The following is a 19,385-nucleotide window of genomic DNA, read 5'->3' on the forward strand; positions in this document are numbered from 1 at the left end:
TCCCACACATACATAAAAAATCAGATGATTGAGGAAACCCTCATGAAACAGGCCTGTAGAGATGAAAATAGCCTTGTGATTTTTTCCCACACATACATATATACATATGTATGTATATATGTATGTGTGGGAAAAAATCACAAGACTATTTCATCTCTACAGGCCTGTTTCATGAGGGTTTCCTCAATCGTCAGGAGATTTTTAAAAATCTCCTGACGATTGAGGAAACCCTCATGAAACAGGCCTGTAGAGATCAGGAGATTTTTAAAAATCTCCTGACGATTGAGGAAACCCTCTTGAAACAGGCCTGTAGAGATGAAATAGTCTTGTGATTTTTTTCCCACACATACATATTACGCTCTACCACGGTATCGGGCACTATTTTTATATATATATATATATGTATACACTCACACACATTATATATATATACATTATATATACACATGTGTATGTATATACATTATATACATACACATGTGTGTATGTATGTATAGTATACCTTGGAATGGTCACCAGTCAATTACAGAACACATATCCACAAAGAACGATTCACACTCACACTTACACCTATGCACAATTCAGAGTCTATATTTAACATAATAGGCTGAAAGTCCTGGAGAAAACCAACACAAGTGTGTGAAGAACCTGTTAACTGAGATTGAAACCCTCAATCTCCGTAATCTATTTATGCACCGTGGAGCTCGTGGATAACTGATTACCCCAAACTGAAACACGCCAAATACAGATATGAGTAGAGAGGAATTGGCTTGTCTTTCAGAGCTGCAACCACTAAGATTTCCATTACATGTTAGAATTGCTTTTTTAACATGTTTGTATAATGATAGCTGTATTCTTACTCATGTGGGTTTCTTTCAATGTTTGAGGTGCACATGATGTTCTTGTCTGAAATAAATAAATCATACCCATACCATATCTATATAGAATTTTTTTCTGCATTATGAATAAAACCAACTTCACCTGACTTAAATGGCTATTTAGGCACGAGTATTGCAAATAAAGGCTTTTCAACAACAAATAATAGAGACTGTTAAACTGAACAAGTGGTTTAATGGTATTAAAACCATCTCTCTCTCTCCCCCTCTCTCTCTCTCTCTCTCTCTCTCTCTCTCTCTCTCTCTCTCTCTCTCTTTCTTTCTCTCTCTCGCAGGTTCAGCTAATTCACTACAATCATGAATTGTATACAAATTATACTGAAGCTGCCAAAAGCCCGAATGGACTTGTCATTGTGTCAATATTCATGAAAGTGAGTACCAGGTGAACGTTTGAACAAGTCTAGGTTGTTGTTAAAACCATTTTTGTGGTTCTTTTTCAATGTTTGTCATTAGCAATAATAAGTATGAAGTTAGAATGTTTGTCAATTAATTGCATGCATGATTGTAGACAGTTGTACACCATGATCTGGAACATACCTAAAGTCCGAAACGTTTGGCACATTTTCCAATTCTTATTGATAGCTGCCACAATCTACAATAGGAATTATCTATAATAGGAATTAGATTTCTCAAAATACGATGTACAAAATTATTAGGGCTGTGAATCTTTGGGCACCACACGATTGTATCAGATTGGATTCTTGGTCGTAACATTTAGATTCAGAATCGATTCTCGATTCAAAATCAATACTTTTTTAATAACGTTTGGTGCCAGTTCTATTATTGCCTACATTCCTCCATACAATAGATAACAGCTCTTTTAAACTTCTATATTGTTTAGAAGAAAAACTGGTTTTGTTTGATAAAATGCTTCCCAAACATTTAATAATGTCACATACAAATAAGGCAACAAGAGAAGTATTTGACACTTATTTTCTAAATATGTACAGCAGACATCTACACCAACAATATGATTTGCGTAAGTGGCTGGACAGGACAAGTAAAAAAAAATAAAATAGATTTTTGTTTATCTTGAATCGATTAAGAATCGTTACAAGTAAGATTCACAATTGATTAGAAAATCAATTTTTTTGATACCCCTAAAAATGACACAGTAAAACCATGACACGTGTCAACAAAGAGAAACAAAATATTGAACTTTGAGTGTATGTATTGTTGTTTATTACTATGTTATTGCTTATGTTGACAGTGAATGTACAAATAGAGTCATGTCAGATGTAGTTGACTTTAAATGTGCTTGTAAATAGGATATGGGTGCAAAATTGGAATTGGGCACTTAAATTTACATTGTGAATCCAGCCTAAGAAAGTTATTCAAAACAGCACTAAAATGATTTTGGGAGTTTATTAATACACATTACTTTGGCAATCGAAGCATCACTGCTGTGTTTTCTATATTAAATGTGTTTCAGAAAGAAAAACAGTGCCATCTGACCACTACTTTTGTTTTGTTTACCCAGATAGCTGAAGCATCGAACGCGTTCCTGAATCGATTGCTTAACAGAGAAACCATCACAAGAGTAACATATAAAAGTAAGTGGTTGTTGTTCCTGAAGACTATTTTTACATTTTAGATGTATTCAGTTGTTTCACATTTGTTCACTCAATTTTTATATGTATCATTATTATAATAATTGAGAATGGCTATTTACTATGTGCTCTATTTTACCATTTACACTTAGAGGGGAACTGCACTTTTTTTTGGTATTTTGCCTTTTGTTCACAATCATTATAAGAGACAAGAACACACTTTTTTTTTTTTAGGATTTTAAAGATGATACAAAACGCTTGAAAGATGCGGCTAATGAGAGTCACCGTTGTAGCCTTCAAAGTCTCTAAAACAGGGGTGCCCACACTTTTCAGCAGGCAAGCTACTTTTTGAATGACCGAGTCGAAGGGATCTACTTCATTCATATATATAATTTATATTTATTTATTTATGAAATAGACGTTTTTGTTAACAAGTTAAAAGGTGTTTAATGAATTGAGGGTGAAATCACCAAAAAATGATTTGTGGCCACCGCTGCTGCTCACTGCTCCCCTCACATCCCAGGGGGTGATCAAGGGTGATGGGTCAAATGCAGAGAATAATTTCGCCACACCTAGTGTGTGTGTGACAACCATTGGTACTTTAACTTACAGTTTGTAAATAATACGCCCGAATGCAGCTTTGATAGGTTCCAGCACATCCTGCGACCCCAAAAGGGACAAGCGGTAGAAAATGGATGGATGGAATACAAGCATGTTTAACACATATAGATTCCTTTCTTTCCTGAAGACAAGAATATAAGTTGGTGTATTACCTGATTCTGATGACTTGCATTGATTGTAATCAGACAGTAGTGCTGACAACGTCCACATTTTTTTAATAGAGGAGAAAAAAAGTCCTCCTTTCTGTCCAATACCACATGAAAGTGGTTGCTTTTTGCCATCTTATTTGTCTAGCTTCCATACTCCTTTTTATACACTTTACAAGAAATACATTGGCGGCAAACTCCGTGGCTTGCGAGCTTGTGCACGCCAGCTTTCTGAGACTCTTATTTTGTTAGCGCAGGCAGGATAGAGCAGCACTTTTATTGTGAAGACAGGAACTATGTGGTCAGTCTTTAGGCTTTTGACAGGAGGTATGGTTGAAATAAAAACTGTTTCTCGCCTCCCTGACGGTCTTTTTTTCCCCTTCACACTGAGCTCGCAGCAGCCAGCATCATTTCACAAGACTCTCGGGTGCCGTGAATGTCAATCAAGTGACGAAAGTGACGTCATAGTGAAGATTTCTGATTGCTAATTTTTAGGACTATTTTTTCAATGCCTAGTTGGCGATCGACTGACACACCCTCCGCGATCGACCGGTAGCTCGCGATCGACGTAATGGGCACCCCTGCTCTAAAAGAACTTTAAACCCCTCCATCAACGTTTTATATGCACACTGCAAGTATATATATATAATGTAGTAACAGACACCTTCAAAACAATATGTAATATGTTTTATATACACACTGCAAGTATATATATAATGTAGTAACAGACACCTTCTTAACAATGTGTAATATATTTTATATACACACTTCAAGTATATATATATATAATGTAGTAACAGACACCTCCATAACAATATTTAATATGTTTTATATACACACTGCAAGTATATATTTAATGTAGTAACAGACACCTTCATAACAATATGTAATATGTACAATATACACACTGCTAGTATATACAGTATATATATATAAAATGTAGTAACAGACACCTTCATAACAATATGTAGTATGTACAATATACACACTGCAAGTATATATATAATGTAATAATAACAGACACCTTCATAACAATTTGTAATATGTACAATATACACATTGCAAGTATATACATAATGTAGTAACAGTTATGTTTTTTAATCGCATTAATCAAGTTTTTAATCTCTAACGTTACTGTCTCTATATGCCTGCGAGTTGTCTCGCCCTCTTCTTTTGCTTCACTGAGGGTAACAACAGTGCCGCCGAAAAGGAGTTCTTATGTTTGCGGCTTTAAATAGTGGGGATATGATACAATTATATCCAACAAATAGTGCAAAGTATTCATAATGAACTTAAAGACGTATCGTGAGTGTGTTATAGTTTGTATAAGTTTGAATGTCCTCTTGTTTTAGCGCAGAGTAGACAAGGCTTTCTTCTCTATTACATGAGCTATGGAGAAATGGCGTCACTCCTATATTGAAGTGACTTCATACCATTATAATACAGCTGTCAATCAATATAAAGATGTGCAAGCTACTTGGAAAATGTAGTAAGATAAGCTACAAGTTACTCGCCTTTAAATGTTGCTAAGCTGCAGGGGAAGTTATCCCCGGAGAAGTGTAGCAATCTACACTACAATCTACAGGGCAAAAGTAGATTGCTATGTCAAAACTACATTTAACGGCATTTCTATCAGTGTAATATCAATGTTAATGTAACTGAGAGTGTACAAATGGACCCAATAAGGGTCAATTACTATTAACTATCTGTCATTTAGCTGTGGACACCCTGCACTCCACTGTATTGATTGATTAATTGAGACTTTTATTAGTAGGTTGAACAGTGAAGTACATATTCCGTACAATTGACCACTAAATGGTAACACCCGAATAAGTTTTTCAACTTGTTTAAGTCGAGGTCCACTTAAATTGATTCATGATACAGATATATACTATCATATATACTATCATCATAATACAGTCATCACACAAGATAATCACATTGAATTATTTACATTATTTACAATCAGGGGTGTGGAGGGGGGTGGGGGGGGTAGCTTTGGTTGTTATCTTCAGTCATCAACATCTTCCGAGGGGGGGGTAGGATATGGACAGCAAGTAGTGGACATAGAGAGAGAGAGAGAGAGAGAGAGAGAGAGAGAGAGAGAGAGAGATCAGAAGGCATAAGAAAAAGTATCTGCATTTGATTGTTTACATTTGATTATTAGCATTTGATTATTAGCAATCCGGGGAGGGTGTTAGTTTAGGGTTGTAGCTGCCTGGAGGTGAACTTTTATTGCGGTTTTGAAGGAGGATAGAGATGCCCTTTCTTTTATACCTGTTGGGAGCGCATTCCACATTGATGTGGCATAGAAAGAGAATGAGTTAAGACCTTTGTTAGTTGGGAATCTGGGTTTAATGCGGTTAGTGGAGCTCCCCCTGGTGTTGTGGTTATGGCGGTCATTTACGTTAAGGAAGTAGTTTGACATGTACTTCGGTATCAGGGAGGTGTGGCGGATTTTATAGACTAGGCTCAGTGCAAGTTGTTTTACTCTGTCCTCCACCCTGAGCCAGCCCACTTTGGAGAAGTGGGTAGGAGTGAGGTGGGATCTGGGGTGGAGGTCTAGAAGTAACCTGACTAGCTTGTTCTGAGATGTTTGGAGTTTAGATTTGAGGGTTTTCGAGGTGCTAGGGTACCAGGAGGTGCATGCGTAATCGAAAAAGGGTTGAACGAGAGTTCCCGCCAGAATCCTCATGGTGCTTTTGTTGACCAGAGAGGAGATTCTGTAGAGAAATCTCGTTCGTTGGTTAACCTTTCTGATTACCTTGGTTGCCATTTTATCACAGGAAAGGTTAGCCTCTAGAATGGAACCTAGGTAGGTGACCTCATCTTTCCTGGTGATAACAATGTCACCCACTTTTATAGTGAAGTCATTGACTTTCTTAAGGTTGATGTGGGACCCAAACAGGATGGATTCCGTTTTACCCAAGTGTATGGATAGCTTGTTGTCAGCGAGCCAGGTGCAAGTTCTACAGAGCTCAGCACTGAGGATTTTCTCCACCTGTGACTTGTCCTTGTCAGATACCAGCAGGGCCGAGTCATCCGCAAACAAGAACAATTCACAGTCGCATGCCGATGACATGTCGGTTATGTATATTAGGAACAGTAAAGGTCCCAATATACTGCCTTGGGGGACTCCACAGCTCACCGAGAGGGGGGGGGGGACACGGTGCCATTCACCTCTACCACCTGCTCCCTCCCCTCCAAGTAAGATTGCATCCAGCTCCATGAGGTTTTGTTAAATCCGATTGCTCTGAGCTTATCCAACAGTATAGCGTGGTTAACGGTGTCAAAGGCCTTCTGAAGGTCCAGCATGACCATGCCGCAGTATTTGCCCGCGTCCATCTCATGTTTGATGTGGTCGGTCAGATAGAGAAGGCATGTGTCAGTGGAGTGGTTAGTTCTGAAGCCGGATTGGAATTTGTACATGAGTTTATTAGTGGCAAGGTAACTATCGACCTGTTCATAAACTATTTTCTCCATTACTTTCGAAATGGAACTGAGAATAGAAACAGGTCGGTAGTTGCCAGGTTCCAATTTGCTTCCTTTTTTAAAGAGGGGAGTTACTCTTGCTATCTTAAAATCTTTTGGTACTTGGCCTTGTGTAATTGATAGGTTTATTATGTGCGTGATGATCGGGGCAATGATGGAGGCAGAGTCCCTGAGGAATCTGGAGGGAATATTATCAAGGCCGGTGGCCTTGTTAGGGTGGAGCGCGCTCAATTTTTTAAACACCTCATCAGCTGTGACCATTTCTAATTTGAAATCATCGTTGTATACTCCTAGCTTTCTGTAGAAGGCTTTAATGTGTTCTACACCAAAGCGACCAGAGTTGTGGGACAGCTTGTTGACAAGAGGGTGGGACAGCTTGTTGACAATTGTTGTTCAATGTATGTATTTGTTTAGTTTGCCTTTTCTTTAGCCCACCCCTATAATGTTGTACATTTTCTCTGCCTACAGTAAAAAAAAACAGCATCTATCTATCTCTTGACAAAAAACTATGACTTGTGTGTTGTTTGGGAACAGTTGGTAATGGTTATGTGCAGTACAACTTTTCATTAACTCAAAAGTAGTTAAGCTACAGGAAAAGCTACTTGTTAAAAAAAGTAGCTAACCTACCGCCAAGCTACTGGGAAATGTAGTTAAGTTATGTAGCTTGTTACTGCACATCACTGATGATGTATTACTTGCACAATGATGTGTGCATTATACATACATTCAGAGCACACTTACAGAAAGGAGAGTGTTTTAATCGACCCTGTGTGGCGCATGAAAGCTCGGAGGAAGTGAAGTAAGGAAGTAAATAACTTCATGTTCTGTCATTAAATAAGGATTGAAGTCTTCATTTTCATTCTCATTTCCAACATTGTCCAAATACTAATCGTATACTCGCATCTACGGGATTTAAAATGTGCGGTCCTGCATATTTGTGGATTTCTTATAAAAAAATGTTTTTCTTTTTTTTATTTGTGAGAAAAAATGTTTTCGTTTTCTGCAGTTTTTTTGGTCAGAAAAGCCATCTGATTCACCGTAGGTCAGTGATAATTTATAAATAAGTGATGATAAAGAATAACATGTATTGTGGGCCTACAGCATATACATATGTTGTAATTTACATGTAATATGCCAAAGGTGTAAGATGTGGCGACAACTCTAGCTTCTCAAAACTTGTTAAAACTCAATTTAATACGTGTGATGTCACATAATTAAAACATTAATTTGCAAATCTTCCTGCCACAACTTCCACCAGGGATCAAACTTAGTATGTCTGCTAGAGATGCGCGGATAGGCAATTATTTCATCCGCAACCGCATCACAAAAGTCGTCATCCACCCGCCAATCACCCGAACCAACATTTTATCAAAACCACACCCGCCCGCCACCGGCCCGTTGTTATATATCTAATATAGACGATGCAAGGCATTAGTGTGGTTAGAAAGCTTTTGCCCGTTAAAGACAGGAGACTGATCCAATGCAGCAGAGATATTCAATGCGTGCCACGCATTAATATCTCTTGGCCACGCATTAGTGGCTAAGAGATATTAATGCGTGATAATATTATTTATCATTATTATAATATTATTGTCATTTCCATTAAGAAAGTGTTGACTATTGTTGCCAATGCCCTCAGATCAGGAGTGCGTTCCTCACACTTTGTGTGCGCAGTTGCAGCAAGCAGAACGATGCTTTTAAGAAGTTAAAAAAATGTTTTAGAAAGACTAGGCCTATATTTTCGTTAGGTAAAAAAAATGTTCTGAATTTATTTCAATGAATATTAACTTGTTAACGTTATAATGCTCAAATAGGGACGAGAGCTGGGTGCACAGTGAAACATTGAACAATTTCGCGACAAAGATGAACCTTTATTGATTGATCTGCAGCCATGACAAAATATCAGACAATCTCAATGGTCAACGACAGGCAGGAAAATAAAGATAAACACATAGCCTATGTTGTAGGCATAGGAATTGGTTCAACCGCCACCCGCCCGAATCTATTTAAAATCTATTTTTTTCTCATGTCACCCGCCCGATCCGCGGTTTATCCGCGGACTCCGCGGTTGTGTCCGCAAACCGCGCATCTCTAACGTCTGCCGTACAAGACCAGTGCATTAACAATTTCAAGGAAGATTTGCCATGAAATTCCTATCAGTGATGAAACAGGAAGGTGCTCGGAATAATTTTGGTAAAAGTTCATATGAAGCGCCCTGTCATTCATGACTTGACATTTTACATGCGCCCCTTTACGGACAGTTCATAATCTCCGTATATGGAGGGGCGGCCCTGACCGTGTGTTGTTTCTGTAAAAGTAAACAGTGTGGTTTATCGCAGGAATGTCTGCTTAATCTCAGACTGCTTGCTGAGAGGACCACGGCCTGTCGAGCTGCATGGCTGCTACATCTGCTAGCCCTTTGAAGGGAGATGTAGGCAGAGCAATAGAAGATGGGCGCACAGTTGTCGCGGTATATCAAGGTTACAGTAAAGGCTTAACCATGACTCTGATTCCATCTATCTATCGCTTATCTTTCATTGTCATTCATTAGTGCCTAACCATTTTACAATTTAAAATGTGTGTGAAGCATATTATATGATTGAGATGTTTGCTATAATCATGGGATGTAACCCCTATGAATAGCGGAGATCTATTGTTGTTCAAACGGCCTTTGTGATGTTTTCCATGTTAAACTAACCTGAAAGTAAATGTTCTTCTGCTTAACCATTGACCATCCTGTTTTTATCTTCTGACTTCTTGTTTTGATGCAGATGATGCATACCTTCTGACAGGCCTGAACATCGACGACATCTATCCAGAGACAAGTAGTTTTATCACTTATGATGGATCGATGACCATCCCTCCATGCTTTGAGACTGCTACATGGATTCTGATGAACAAACCAGTTTACGTCACACGCATGCAGGTGAGCCTGCATAGTCTTTCGAGATCAGAAATACTCATAACATATATTGGCACATCGCTGATTAAATCATTACTCTGCAGACCAGATCAGGATTATTGAATCCTAATTAGCCTGACAGACATTTCCACTTTTTCTTCTCAGATGCACTCTTTGCGTCTTCTGAGCCAAAACCAGCCATCTCAGATCTTTTTGAGTATGAGTGACAACATCCGTCCAATTCAGCCTCTCATCAACCGCTGCATCCGCACCAATATCAACTTCAGCATGCAGGGCAAAGACTGCCCCAACAACAGGGTTCATAAACTTCAGTACAGAGGTAAAGTGTAGACCTGATTTTAATTAAAGGAGCCATATGTAGTAATCTGGCAAGAAATGGTACTGTAATCACGGTCAAAATGTTGTAGTCCCCTCCCCCTCTCCCTGACTCTATCTGAGGTTGCCAGATACACAGCCGAATCCAGCTCGATCTACTGGGCTACTTCAAGGTTTGTCAAACTTCCACTGCCTCTTACTAGGGGTTGAGGTGCTGGGACCATAATAGCTGAATAGACAAGCGTTTTGTCAATAACAAATCTCTAACCAACCCATTTTACAAAGAAATTAGGCTATTTTCAGGAAGAAGTACATCACGAATGCGTACAATATCACAACAAATGGCAATCATATAGTTATTGTCAGTACTATCAGAAAACAAAGACTAAAACAAACTACAACCGACGCTAGCAATGGTTACACTGGTGAATATAAGTAGAGGATGCTTAGCAGCCTAATATATGCCCAAAACTAAAGAGGAGACATTTTACCAAGGTATGCCTATAGGCTACTCTGTTTCAAAAGTTTCAGATTGCTATATAATTTGGTACATGTAGTCCACAATATGCAAACACAAATGAGTAATTCTTTTATCATGTGATTTGGTTGTCTCCATACGTTTTATGTTGCCATGACAGCCGTGCTAATGTTAGTACCCACAGCGTATCAGCATATTGACAACGAAATAGGCACTGGCACTACCCATATCCACACAGGTTTTATTTGTCGAAAATATATTTTGCCCTGTCAGTTCAATTACACATCGATATACAGCATACTTGCCAACCCTCCCGTTTTTAGCGGGAAAATCCCGGTATTCAGCGCCTCTCCCGACAACCTCCCGGCAGAGATTTTCTCCCGACAAACTCCCGGTATTCAGCCGGAGCTGGAGGCCACGCCCCCTCCAGCTCAATGCGGACCTGAGACTGAGTGGGGACAGCCTGTTCTCACGTCCACTTTCCCACAATATAAAGTAAACAGCTTGCCTGCCCAAAGACGTCATAACATCTAGGGCTTTTATAGAGTGCACAACTGCGCACACAACAAGGAGACGAAGCAGAAGAACGAGGAAATTACAGACATGGCGGCCGAAATAATATACTCATCATGAACGGAGAAGTTAAACAGGACAATACTGCCATCTAATGGCTAGCCACCGGAACACTGAAATTCAAGTATTTTTATTTTTTTTCTATGTAAATAAAATAAATATATATATATATATATATATATATATATATATATATATATATATATATATATATATATATATATATATATATATATATATAGCTAGAATTCACTGAAAGTCAAGTATTTCATATATATATATATATATATATATATATATATATATATATATATATATATATATATATATATACACATATATATATATATATATATATATGTATATATATATATATATATATACATATATATATATATATATATATATATATATATATATATATATATATATATATATATATATATATATATATATATATATATATATATATATATATACATATATATATATATATATATATATGTATGAAATACTCGAGTTGGTGAATTCTAGCTGTAAATAACCACGCCCCCAACCACGCCCCCCCCTAGCCCCCCACCCCACCCCCCACCCCCTACCGTCCTACCTACCGATATTGGAGGTCTCAAGGTTGGCAAGTATGACATACAGGCTAACGGGCATATATTCCCCCCGTTAGCCTATATGTCGATGTGTATGCTCACATTGACCGCGCTAGCATGCAAAGCATTCGTTGCACGAACATACTAGCTTTGTTAGACAAGATCATAGCCTGTATTGGACAATATGGTTTATATACGAAATTTCTATTTCCATTCATTATAAGTAATAAGAAAACGTAAAGGCCTTACTTTCCTATCAAGGAGGAAATTAGCAAGTTTGGCGTCAGATGAAAATATCTTCTCCGCCTTCAATCGTCTCCATCTCTCAAATGCATCCCTGATACAAATGTTCCTGGCTTTGTCCTAAATAAGTTGAGAATCGTAACGAGACCTTGTAGATTTACTAAGGTCTGACATGTTTGGTAACTTTACCAGCGGCAGTAGCTAGACGAAGATGGTGGTGCGTCACTGGCAACCGGGATGTGACACACTCACAGACTTTCTAATTGGTCAAACGGTGGAGGATGGGGTATCGAAATTAAAACTGTAACAAGATTTCGGGGCTGTAAGTCTAATTTTGAAATGAGCATATCTAGGCTGAACTTCTGTTATCAGTCATAGAGGTATTCGAAAAGAACATTATTTATTAATGCCTTCTGACATATCAGGGCCATTTAATGATGACTTGACATGAAGTTCTTACATATGGCTCCTTTAAAGCGATTGTAATCCTTAATGGGAATTTCAATTTACACTACAGTGGGGAAAATTATGTTTGATCGCCTGATAATGTTTTCAAGTTTACCGTCACAAAGATATGAACAATACATTATTTCTATGGTAGGTATATTTTACCAAAGAGACGGAATGTACAAAAAATTTAAAAAATGCATTAACTGTAGGTTATTTTTGTTTCAGCTTTATTTAAGCATGCAAAGGAATGGCTTGCAGGTAAAGAGCAGTTAAAAAAACGTGTCTAGTTCGTGAATGTAACATCTGCAGTTAATGAAACACACAAAAAAGTCCCTTAAGAAAAGTCCTCCAATTTTAGCTCATTTGTTGTCTTGAGGCCCGGCCCGATATTCGATAAGTCAACTAACTGAGCGATAAATGAAAATGAAGTCAGTCATTTTTCCAGCGTCGATACGCGCTTCTAGAGCATTCACTTTTTGCATCGCTTTCAGCAACTGCGTGTGGTTGTGCCATAGGGGAATCAAACGAAGGCCGTGAACCCTCTTGTCATTCATGAAGTGTCTTTGTGCGGACAGGCGGCTTCGCTAGCATCACACCATTCAACAAGTGACCAGCATAGTAACAAACATGGAGAGCAAAATGATTGCAAAATTAAATACCACGGCACCAGTGTGGGAATATTTTAGTTTAAAACCTTTGGAACAAAATGAGATTATCAATACTGAGGAGCATGTTTGCCAAGTTTGTAAGGATTTGTAAAGTATGTAAAGGATGCCAACAAAAATAATCAAACAGGACAAACCCGACTCACTGTTATCAACTGTTAAAAGATGTGCATCATGAAGATGCAGAGCCTGTGTCCAGCATTCCACACTCGCTGAGGTATTTGGCGAACAAGGTCGGCGCAAAAAAAGAAGCGCAAAATAGTGTGTACTCACAAAAAGTGTGGTTCACTATGTTGCCAAAGACATGTTGCACTTTAATACTGTTATAAATTAGCATTTTGAAAAACGCTGCAAACGTTTGACAGACATTTGTCATGTTGTCATGTTTAGTCGGTGTTCCTCACTTGGAATCTGCCAGACTTACGTTTTTTTGCATATGATTATTAATACATCTGCTTATACTGTAAGGTTGTTGCTCTTCACTTTTTGTTTAAAAAGGTCCTTACTTCATTGTCGTAAAAAGGATTTCTTAAAGGCCTACTGAAACCCACTACTACCGACCACGCAGTCTGATAGTTTATATATCAATGATGAAATCTTAACATTGCAACACATGCCAATACGGCCGGGTTAACTTATAAAGTGCAATTTTTAATTTCCCGCCACACTTCCGGTTGAAAACGTCTATGTATGATGACGTATGCGCGTGACGTAAACGGTTGATAGAAGTATTGGTACCCCATTGAATACAATACAAAAAAGCTCTGTTTTCATTTCAAAATTCCACAGTATTCTGGACATCTGTGTTGGTGAATCTTTTGCAATTTGTTTAATGAACAAAGAAGACTGCAAAGAAGAAAGTTGTAGGTGGGATTGGTGTATTAGCGGCGGACTACAGCAACACAGCAGGGAGGACAGAGATGGATAGCAGACGCGCTAGCCGCCGAACTCACCTTAACTTCCTCCGTCTCGCCGACCGCATCTGTGATCGGGTGAAGTCCTTCGTCGCACCGTCGATCGCTGGAACGCAGGTGAGCACGGGTGTTGATGAGCAGATGAGGGCTGGCTGGCGTAGGTGGATAGCTAATGTTTTTAGCATAGCTCTGTGAGGTCCGGTTGCTAAGTTAGCTTCAATGGCGTCGTTAGCAACAGCATTGTTAACCTTCGCCAGGCTGGAAAGCATTACCCGTGTATTTACATGTCCCTGGTTTAATAGTATTGTTGATCTTCTGTCTATCCTTCCAGTCAGGGATTTATTTATTTTGTTTTTCTATATGCAGTTAAGCATGATGCTATCACGTTAGCTCCGTAGCTAAAGTGTTTCGTCTATGTATTGTCGTGGGGATAAAAGTCACTGTGAATGTCCATTTCGCGTTCTCGACTCTCATTTTCAAGAGGATATAGTATCCGAGGTGGTTTGAAATACAAATCCGTGATCCACAATAGAAAAAGGAGAGAGTGTGGAATCCAATGAGCCAGCTTGTACCTAAGTTACGGTCAGAGCGAAAAAAGATATGTCTTGCACTGCATTCTAGTCCTTCACTCTAACGTTCCTCATCCACGAATCTTTCATCCTCGCTCAAATTAATGGGGTAATCGTCGCTTTCTCGGTCCGAATCGCTCTAGCTGCATTGAAAACAATAGGAAAATGTGAGGAGCCTTTCAACTGACTACGTCACGCTACTTCCGGTAGGGGCAAGGTTTTTTTTTATCAGCGACCAAAAGTTGCGATCTTTATCGTCGATGTTCTCTACTAAATCCTTTCAGCAAAAATATGGCAATATCACGAAATGATCAAGTATGGCACATAGAATGGATCTGCTATCCCCGTTTAAATAAAAAAATTCATTTCAGTAGGCCTTTAACCGAGTTCAAATACTTGTTTCACGCGATCAAAAAAAACAAAACAAATATTTTATTGTTTTACCTTTTGTCTCTCTCTGTCACAATAAGCCGCCCATAAAAAATATGTGCTTTTCATATCTCTCTAAGGGGCTAAACTTACTAAATTAGCAGGGGGTTGAATACCGTTTTTCCCCATTGTACTTGGACAACACACTTCTAACATCTGTAACAAGTATACTTTTAGTCACTATTTAACAGATTGTAAATTCCACTAGAATCTGTCACCATTCAGATAATAAAATGACTGACTTTATGTTGAATAGCAATCTACATGGAATATGAAAAAAATGAACTGTGAGTGTTTTTTTAAGCTTTTTTCCATTTTCCTGTGCCCAACTTGCCTGTCTCCGGCCACCTCCTCCAGCACTACCAGAGGAACCTAGAAACCTTCCTGGGCAGCTTTGAGACAAAGTTACTCCAGCATGTAGACCTGAGTGTTCATCTGACAACTTGACCTTTTTGACAGCCCAGCACAGCACTGATCTGTCAATCAAACAGTGCCCCTGATACTTTCATCCAAATGAAAAGGACTTCCCATCCTTGAGGTCCTTTAGCCTTTCAAATAACACTTTGTTTATCTTCACAAATGTTTTGCTTTCACTCGTTATTTGTGAAATCATGGGGACGACCACAAACACTAGCATGCTCACTATGAAAGGAAGCCTTAAGAAATGAATCCATCTTTGACACATTCAAAACGTACGTGCTTAAGAAGCTGCATAAGCAAAAACAGGTAACTCTTGTAACCTATGGCAACAACAGGCTGTGTGCCAATTGGCCATTTGCGCACACGCAGTCTTTTAAGTGCATAAGTGCGTTCACACTGAGATGCAATGCACTGGCTGTACCTGGATGTTGCACCTAAAATGGTGTGTGCGCATGCGCAGTCTGACTCCTGGACACGTAAGACCTGCAATAGGGAAGGAACTAACTTGAAATAATGGCCGTTGAGGAGCAACCCATGGCGTTGAAAAGTAATGAGCAGGAAAAGATAAATATTGATCATCATTTCCAGTAAGTGTGTAACAACAAAGTGGTAATTAGATCTCGTGTCATCTCCTGTTTTTTTTGTTTTTTTTAACAGTCAGTATCATATGTCAGGTGTAATGGATTGGACCACATATTTGGTGCTTTGCACACAAACTGAGAGCCAGCAAACAGAGTTAGCCTCGGCTTTTCCTGTGCAAGCCACACTGTCACATTGTGTGTGCTTGGGATCTAAGTACTAGGGTTGTCCCCATACCGATATTTTGGTACCGGTAGCAAAATGTATTTCGATACTTTTCTAAATAAAGAGGACCGCAAACAAATGCCATCGATGGCTTTATTTTAACAAAACATCTTACGGTACATCAAACATATGTTTCTTATTGCAATCAAAGAACAATTTTGTCCTTAAATAAAACAGTGAACATACAAGACAACTTGTCTTTTAGTAGTAAGTAAACAAACCAAGGCTCCTAATATAGCTGCTGACATATGCAGTAACATATTGTGTCATTTATCCTTCTATTATTTTCTCAAAATTATTAAGGACAAGTGGAAGAAAATTGATTATTAATCTACTTGTTCATTTACTGTTAATATCTGCTAATTTTTTTTGTTTTAACGTGTTCCATCTACACTTCTGTTAAAATGTAATAATCACTTATTCTTCTGTTGTTTGATACTTTACATTAGTTTTGGATGATACCACAAATTTGGATATCGATCCAATACCAAGTAGTTGCAGGATCATACATTGGTCATATTTAAAGTCCCCATGTGTCCAGGGACGTATTTCCAGAGTTTATAAACATAATATAGCTGTCTACCTGTAAGTACTCTGTACGAGTGTGTTGCCGAACATGCTCCTCTGCTCGTAAAACCAGCAATGACACGACGTGACGACGGCGCGCCGTCATGCCTGTAAAAAAAAAAAGGGAACCTGTATTTTTCAGAATTAGTATAGGACCGTTTCTGATTAATTAATACTGCGTTAATTTATTAGTACCGGTATACCGTACAACCCTACAGTGTACACACTTATTGAAATGTCCAGACGGATGTATCCCATTTAACAGGCGCATCGCACCAAATTCTAGGCCCCCATATATAAGACTCAAGAAGGGCCGTGCCGTCCCCCGTACACAAACTCTACGTTTACATGTACTAAAATTATTATCACATGACTTCAGTTAAAACCAGCTTTATAAAGTGGTCGTAATGTGACTTCAAATGAATAAATGACATAACCTTTTATTATTCATTAAAATATAATCATAAATCTGTCAGTTTCCTTTTACTTCATCGTGTAAGGTCGAGATGAGCTCGTTCATACAGGATTATCTTCAGTGGATCATAATTATTATTATTGAATAGATTATTATATTTGTATTAGTGCATTTCCAGGTGGCTCAGCCTCCCCTCTCCTTAAAAGCTATTGACGCCTCTGTTTCGAACTACTCGACTGTCCTTGAAAGCGCCACATTTATGTGCTATTCACACTTTTTCACTGGCTACACATTTATTATCTTTAGGAATTGAGAAAGCGTAACATAAAAAATCTTACATTACAACACAAATGATACATGTGTGAGTGATTTTGAATGAAGCTGAAGATAAATGAGAATGAAATTGAAGTGAAAGCATAAAATAAAAAATAAAAAAGCCAAGAATAATGCTCTTCAGCATGCACACAACAATGCGTCATGAACATGTGCTTTGGTTAAAATGGGTGTGGAGCAATGCATTTTGTCATTTGTTTTTAATGTTTACAATTGCATTACTGATAAAAGATGGCTACGCCTTTTGTCTTTTCCTCTCTTTCAGTGAATGAATGGTTACTAAAATAGGATCCATTTGAGGAGCAAACGTGTCAGAGGTGAAGAACGAGAGCAATTGGGGGACCACCAGACGTGTCTCTCGTGTGATGGAAATAATTGATTGTATCCCAAATTAAGGAACTCGGTTAACTTGGCTGTGCTTTTTTTACATTGAGAACTGTGAAGGGTATCAAACACAAACACATACATTCGTACCGAGCCCTTTCCTCACTTTACAACCACATCAGACATTTTGATACGAACATGTTTTTGTCAGAAACAAACAACATAAGAAACACGGAAGTATTTGTTTGGTTGATTATAGTATTTTCTTTCTATCTTCTTGTGGTTGGAAAATATGTTTCATTTCCTCCATGCAATGTAACAACAAACTTTTGAAAGATATATTTCAAGTTTCTGCCGCCTCGGAGTGAAATGGAGGCCAACCATGTGTACGTTGGTAAATCTCACTCCCTGACAACGTCAAGAGCAGTGCTGGTTTCGGAGTAGCTAGGTAGCTCGCACGCTCATCTCTCATGTCGGAAGATACAGGTTCGAATCCCGTGCTGAGCAGTGAAAGATTGAAAAGGGCGGGTTGCAAGAGCATCAGGTGTTTTGGTCGCATTTGTGTGTATTTCAATTCTAAATGGAGCAAACGGCTCATTATGTTAAAAGTCATGCATATTTTTTCAAATATTTAATTGAAAATTATTTTTAAAAGAGATACATATTGAATGAATGTTACCACAATAACAATTCTGCAGGAGTATCAGTTGATTGTATTTTTTTTTGTTCATAAATTACAATTGTCATACACTGTATGAATAATATTCTCAGCCCAATAAATTGGTCTGAAGCCATTCTGTATTGCAAGTGTTTCATGATTCTGAAATATTTGTGGTTAACTGAAGAGTACTTTGCTAGATGTGGCAAGAAATGCTGCAAAGATGTGTCTTCTCTAAAGCCCACGAAAAGGGAGTTGAGGTTGGTGCGGTCACATTAATATGCTTTCTGAAATGATGTGATAGAACTTGGAACACAGCCGTACTACAAAGACAGCGACGTCCAGCAAAAGAGAACGCTAAGAAAAACAGCGCCACATCAACAGAGAAAAAGCTGGAAATTGCAGACAAAGGTGAGAGAGTTGACATCTCCATCAATGCCATCCTGGAGACCATCTTAACCGTTAAACAGAAAGTTGCTGAAAAAATGTGCCGACCTTGGCAAGCAAATCAAACAAAGCACTGCCATGATTGTTAGCTTGATGAAAGCAGCGGAGTTCAACTCAGAGATTAAAGACTGTGAAACACAAATGACAACATTTCCTTGTGCAAATAACGATTTGAAGGAAATGATTAAGAAGCAAGAAGGATAGGGATTGAAGAGGTGCCTCAGACGTCTATGGTTGACAAAAAAGAACATGTTAAAGATTAATGTAAAGAAAGGAATAATGTTGAGGAAGTTCACCTTTACTACAAACCCCGTTTCAGTATGAGTTGGCAAATTGTGTTAGATGTAAATATAAACGGAATACAATGATTTGCAAATCATTTTCAACCCATATTCAATTGAATGCACTACAAAGACAAGATATTTGATGTTCAAACTCATAAACTTTTTTTTTTTTTTGCAAATAATAATTAACTTAGAATTTCATGGCTGCAACACGTGCCAATTTAGTTGGGAAAAGACATGTTCACCACTGTGTTACATGGCCTTTCC

At 38.3% G+C, this 19,385-nt stretch overlaps 1 protein-coding gene across 3 annotated transcripts in view; it reads left to right on the forward strand.

Moving 5' to 3' along the window:
• ca10a (carbonic anhydrase Xa) overlaps positions 1 to 18,523 on the forward strand; it is a 67,938-nt gene extending 49,415 nt beyond the window's left edge. Inside the window, exons 5-9 of one of the 3 annotated variants that reach the window (XM_062056483.1) lie at positions 1,172 to 1,267; positions 2,377 to 2,449; positions 9,477 to 9,631; positions 9,773 to 9,947; positions 15,224 to 18,523. In XM_062056483.1, coding sequence (XP_061912467.1) covers positions 1,172 to 1,267; positions 2,377 to 2,449; positions 9,477 to 9,631; positions 9,773 to 9,947; positions 15,224 to 15,264 — 540 coding nt within the window. In that variant the 3' untranslated portion in view covers positions 15,265 to 18,523. Of the gene's footprint in view, positions 1 to 1,171; positions 1,268 to 2,376; positions 2,450 to 9,476; positions 9,632 to 9,772; positions 9,948 to 10,035; positions 11,098 to 15,223 lie in introns of those variants that run through there. The other 2 variants (XM_062056484.1, XM_062056485.1) reach the window with 2 other exon arrangements.
• The last annotated feature ends 862 nt before the right edge of the window (positions 18,524 to 19,385 follow it).

The sequence above is a fragment of the Entelurus aequoreus genome, linkage group LG08, assembly GCF_033978785.1.
Source record: "Entelurus aequoreus isolate RoL-2023_Sb linkage group LG08, RoL_Eaeq_v1.1, whole genome shotgun sequence".
Lineage (NCBI taxonomy): Eukaryota > Metazoa > Chordata > Actinopteri > Syngnathiformes > Syngnathidae > Entelurus > Entelurus aequoreus.